The 4,992-nt window shown below is 60.1% G+C and overlaps 1 protein-coding gene across 1 annotated transcript; it reads right to left on the bottom strand.

Moving 5' to 3' along the window:
• Positions 1–369: 369 nt before the first annotated feature.
• LBRM_06_0850 (putative acyl-coenzyme a dehydrogenase) lies at positions 370–1,905 on the bottom strand (the record flags this gene model as incomplete). Its single annotated transcript, XM_001561969.1, has 1 exon — positions 370–1,905. The coding sequence occupies one exon, from the start codon at positions 1,903–1,905 to the stop codon at positions 370–372; it is 1,536 nt and encodes a 511-aa protein (XP_001562019.1).
• Positions 1,906–4,992: the final 3,087 nt, after the last annotated feature.

The raw sequence follows: 4,992 nt of genomic DNA, 5'->3' as shown, positions 1-4,992 counted from the left end.
GGGGGGGGGGGGGGGGGCAGCACTGTTCCGGCAGAAACACCACTTTCGCTTTACGGGAGGCGCACGCGTGCCGGCTGACGACGGTGGAAACGATGACAGTTGGGACACCGTTCATATCCGCGCCAGCCACGTGGCAGAGGCACCCACGCTAGCACGAGCCCTCCGTCTCCCGCGCTCGGTATGCTCTCAAGCGCTGCAAGCAACACACCTCAGCTTCCACCCAGCATCAACAACCCAGAGAGGTGCGCAGTACAGTTCAAACAAGTCCACCACACGGGAGCAACACGTGCAGACGCTCGAGACGTATGATTAAACCGCACGGCTGCGCGCTGCCGGAACGCTTGACGGCGCACCCGTGGCTCGCTGCGCTCAGCAGCGCATGCCCGTCACGTAGCGACTGACGATCGTGTGCTGGATCTGCGTCGTGCCCTCGTAGATGGAGAAGATCTTGCAGTCGCGGTACAGCTTCTCCACCGGGTAGCCGGTGTTGTAGCCGTTGCCGCCGAAGATCTGCACCGCGTTTGTCGCGCACTTCTCCGCAAGGTTGGCCGCCATCATCTTGGCGCACGAAGCGTAGTACGTGTTGCGGCGGCCCTGGTCCGTATCCCAGCCAGCACGGTACGTCATGAGTCGACACGCCTCCACGCCAGCCGCCATCTCTGCCAGCATGAACGCGACGGCCTGATGCTGCGCAATCGGCTTGCCCATCGTCACGCGCTCGCGAGCGTACCTCGTCGCCTCGTCCGTGGCGCGGCGGGACAGCCCGACGGCGGCGATGGCCACTGAGGAGCGTGTGAAGTCGAACACCCTCATGGCAACCTGGAAGCCCTTGCCGGGCTCGCCCACCACGTTCTCCTCCGGCACCACCACGTTCTCGAACGTGATGCCGCGTGTGTCGCTGCAGCGCTGGCCAAGCATCACCTCCTTCTCCCCGCGCGTCACGCCAGGCGCGTTGGCGTCCACGATGAAGCCGGTGTAGCCGCCCTCGCTGCGCGCCAGCACAAAGTACCAGCTCGCCACGCCGCCGTTCGTGATCCACATCTTCGAGCCGTTGATCACCCACCGGTCGCCCTCCTTCCTCGCGGTCGTCTTCAGCCCAGCCACGTCCGACCCACCCGTCGGCTCCGTCACGCAGTACGCAGCCAGCAGCGGCTCCTCCACCATGCGGCCGAGGTACTTCTTCTTCTGCGCGTCCGTGCCGGCGATCAGGAGCGGGGCCTCGGCGAGGTTGTTGCCATCGAACGCAGTCGCCATGCCCGTGCACGCGTAGGCCAGCTCCTCCTGCACAATCAATCCGTCCATCACGCTGGCGCCGAGCCCGCCGTACTTTTCAGGGATGTGCATGTTCGTCAAGCCAAGCTCCCACGCCTGCTTGTACACCTCGTGGGGGTACTTCATCGACCGGTCGTACTCCGCCGCCACCGGGATCATCTTATCCTTGGCGAAGCTGCGCGCCGTCTCCTGGTACTGCAGCTGCTGCTCTGTGAGGCCGAACGAGAGGCCGGTCGCGGACTGCGCCGCGGGCATCGACGCGCCGAAGAACACACCCGTGGCCACCGACCCCGCCATGCGCAGCGGCGTCCTGCACAGCGCCACCATCGCCTTCGCAGTGGAGCGCATGTTTCGGGCAGCCGAGGCGCGGGCACGGCAAGTGGCAGCTGAGCGACAGAACGGGGGAGAGAGGCGGCGATGGCGGCGGGGAGAGGGAGGGGAGATGTGCTGAGCAGCTTCACGGGTGGAGAGCAGAAGAGCGGCGAAGGAGCTTACGGGTAGGCCTAAGAACACTTCTGGGCGAGTGAGAGGGAGAGAGAAAGGGGTTGTGTGCTGCTTTCGAAGATGAAGGAGGCGGGAAGAGGGTGGAGGAGTAGATGGGCGGCCACCGCGTCTCTGTGTGCTCAGACGCATACAGACGCACAAAGTCGCGGAGCAGCTGAACCCTCAGAGATGTTGGAAGGGTGGAGCCCGGAGTTGAGAGAAGGTAGGCGGGATCCGTGATGGCAGCGTTGTGTGCATGTAGGGCGGATAAGAGGTGGTGTCGTGCGCACCTTTATCCACTCTCCGCAGAGAGAGACAGAGAGTGGGGGAGGTGTGCGCTCCTGCACGACTCAACGAGTGTAGAAATTCATTCGTGTTATGGGTGATGCAGGCCCAGGAGCATATGCGGGCGGAGACTTCGCTCGGTTGTCTTTGTGGGGTCTTTCAACGACGCAGTGCGGAGCCAGGGCGGAAGAAGAGGGCGTAAAAGGGCATAGGAAGCAGGAGAGTGGAGGCGATGATGCATGTCGCTGTGCGCGTGAAGTGCCTCCTCCGCACCTGCGCCGGTATGCGCACGCACACTCCACAAAATGGGTAGAGGAACGAAGAGAGGGGAGGGGTGGGGTGGGGCGGGTGCGAGCAGGGGGTGAAAGAGAAACATACACACTCATGCAAGGGAAAGGATGGAAGAGAAGAGCGCTAATGAGCGAGGGAGGGGGGAGGGAGGGGCACATCACGTCACGCACGTAATGCTGAAGAGGTAAAACGAAAGGCGCCAACTAAGACGTGCGGGATGAGAGCAGCAGCGCATCACTCGCCTGCAAACAGGGAGAAGATTTCAACAGCATCACAGGCGAAACCGCAAGTGGGGTGCGTGTGTGTGTGTGTGTGTGTCTGCAGGCGGGAGGGTGGGTATCCTTGCTGTATGTGCTGAGACGAGGATCGAAAGAGAGAGAGAGACCGACAGGCGCGTGAGTAGCTCACACGAATGATGTCCACTGTGGACACACACACACCCTCTCTCTCCGGCTCACTCATTCACCCATGTGCAGGCGCGAATGCAGCGGCATAGGGCGAGGCGGGAGTGAAGGAACACGGGGGGGGGGGTCGACTGTGTGTCATGCAGGCACGTCAAGCCGGCATCACGCAGAGGCATCGAAGCTAATGCACTGGTGAATCCAAATTGTTGAGCATATGTGCGTGGGACGTTCTGCGTAACGACTCGAGAGCGCACATGCAACCACGCAAAGACTCCCCTCTTGTCGCTAGAGAGGGAGAGGGAGAGGAAGAGAAGAGGGGAGGGGAAGAGGGAGGCACGGCAACGATGTAAGTTGAGGCTGATGCGGCGCACCACAGACATGACGACGCGCATAAAGACAGAGACGAGAAGAGAGGCACAGAGAGGCAGGTGAGTGGAGGCGTGACACACAAGTGCAGATCCCCACACACCGAAGAGGCTGTGAGCCCGTTGATGTTACGCGGCTCCTCTTCCGCCTTCCCAGAACGACAAGCGAGCGAGCAGAAAATGTACCCCCCGGCACAGTCATTCTCAAGAACATAATGCCCGGGGTGGGGGGTTGTGGCAACGCATTGAGGAAGGGTAAAGGTGTAGTTAAGGAGAAATGCTGCTGAGGTCTGTGGGTGCATACTCGCCGGCTCCGCCGCTGTCTCCTCCCCCCCCCCCATGTATAGAGGAAAGCGAGGGTAGAATGCTCAATGATACCGACGATACCAGTGAAGCGATACCCCCCCCCTGCCACCACCACCAGGGCAGGGCTCTTTTCTCTTTCTGCTGTTGTGTGGTTTGCTTTGCTTGTTTTCGTTTCTGCTCGATCTCTCCTTTCGTGTTCTCCTCGATACACCAGAGCGCAACTGAGACAAGGACAGCAGCGGCAAGGAGACAGTGAGGCGCTTGTCGCAGATGCGTGTGTGTTAATCACAAGAATGTGTAGAGGTGCTCGCACTATGTCCGAGGAGCAGAAGTGCGTCCATTTAGCGCCACACCCAGGGAAAGAGAGTCATGCGTGAGGAGAGTGAGGGAGAAAAGAAGTTGGAATTGAAAGTGCAGTGCAAGAGGGAGAGAATGATGATAAAAAGGGAGCCGCACAGCGGCCGATCAGGTGCAACGGAAAGTGGATGAACAACGCATGAAAACACACCACATGAAGAGCCTTCGTCGGAAGGAGAAAGAAGAAAGGGAGAGGCAAAACACAAAGCAAATTGGGTCCGTGTCCGTGCATGTGTGTGGAGGGAGAGAGACTCACACACAACGTTAGAAAGACCCTGAGCGTGAGGCTGTGATATACAGCTGCAACCTGCGCATCTTCCCTGCCTCTCCCTATCTTCTTCTATTTCACACGTTTTGCTGTTTTATTCCGTCGTCGTTGACGTTCTCTTTTCTGCTTGTGTCTTGGAGACTGCAAATATGTGGGTGCGGATGTGCGTGACTGTATGTCAGTAGTGGGCCAGACTTGTTTCCTCCCTCTGCCCTTTTCACACACACACGTACACAGCGCTAGCAGCAAATCAGGGAAAAGGCAGCTGCAAGGAGAGACCTCAGTGCTCGCCGCTCTCGCAACCATCACCCCGAGAACACTCTGTCCTCCGCCCCCTCCTCGCCACTGCGGTCCGTTGTAGCTGCTGAGCGGGGGCGCTTAGGACCGCTAACACCGACACCAGATTCTTTCCCTGCCTCTTGCGAGGCGAACTGCCTCAGCAACGCTGCCCGTCTCTGCCGGCAAAGCTGTACTGTGCGAGAAAACCCTTGCCTCACAAGGCGGGCAGTGCGCATCTGCCACTGAATGCTGAGACACAGTTGACGCCAGAACGCCAAGCTGTCCCCCAGCGGCAGTGGGTCATCAACGTCAGGGTCGAGAAATACGTGCAGCGTCGGCCGCTTTGGCGTGCATTCTTGCCGGTAATCCATGTAGTAGGGGTCCGTGCGCGGGATGTACAAGGGTAGCTGTGCGGCTGTGCGACCAAGCGCGGTGGCGGTGTGGATCGCCCAGCAGCGGGCCGTGTGAAACACGTGGTAACCGCCTCCTCCAAGCAGTACCGTCGGTCGCTCAAATGACAGCACATTGGCCACACACTGCGTGTGCGCCAACGTAGTCACGCAAAGTCGCCCAATGAGGTCGCCTACTATGGTGTCGGCGCCGCACTGCACGAGCATCGCCTCCGGATCGAAACACTGAACCACGCTGGACAGTGCAGTGCGAAAGTAAGAGAGGTCGCGCC

Source organism: Leishmania braziliensis, chromosome 6 (genome assembly GCF_000002845.2).
Source record: "Leishmania braziliensis MHOM/BR/75/M2904 complete genome, chromosome 6".
Taxonomy (NCBI): Eukaryota; Euglenozoa; class Kinetoplastea; order Trypanosomatida; family Trypanosomatidae; genus Leishmania; species Leishmania braziliensis.
This window is presented reverse-complemented; position numbering and strand designations above follow the sequence as displayed.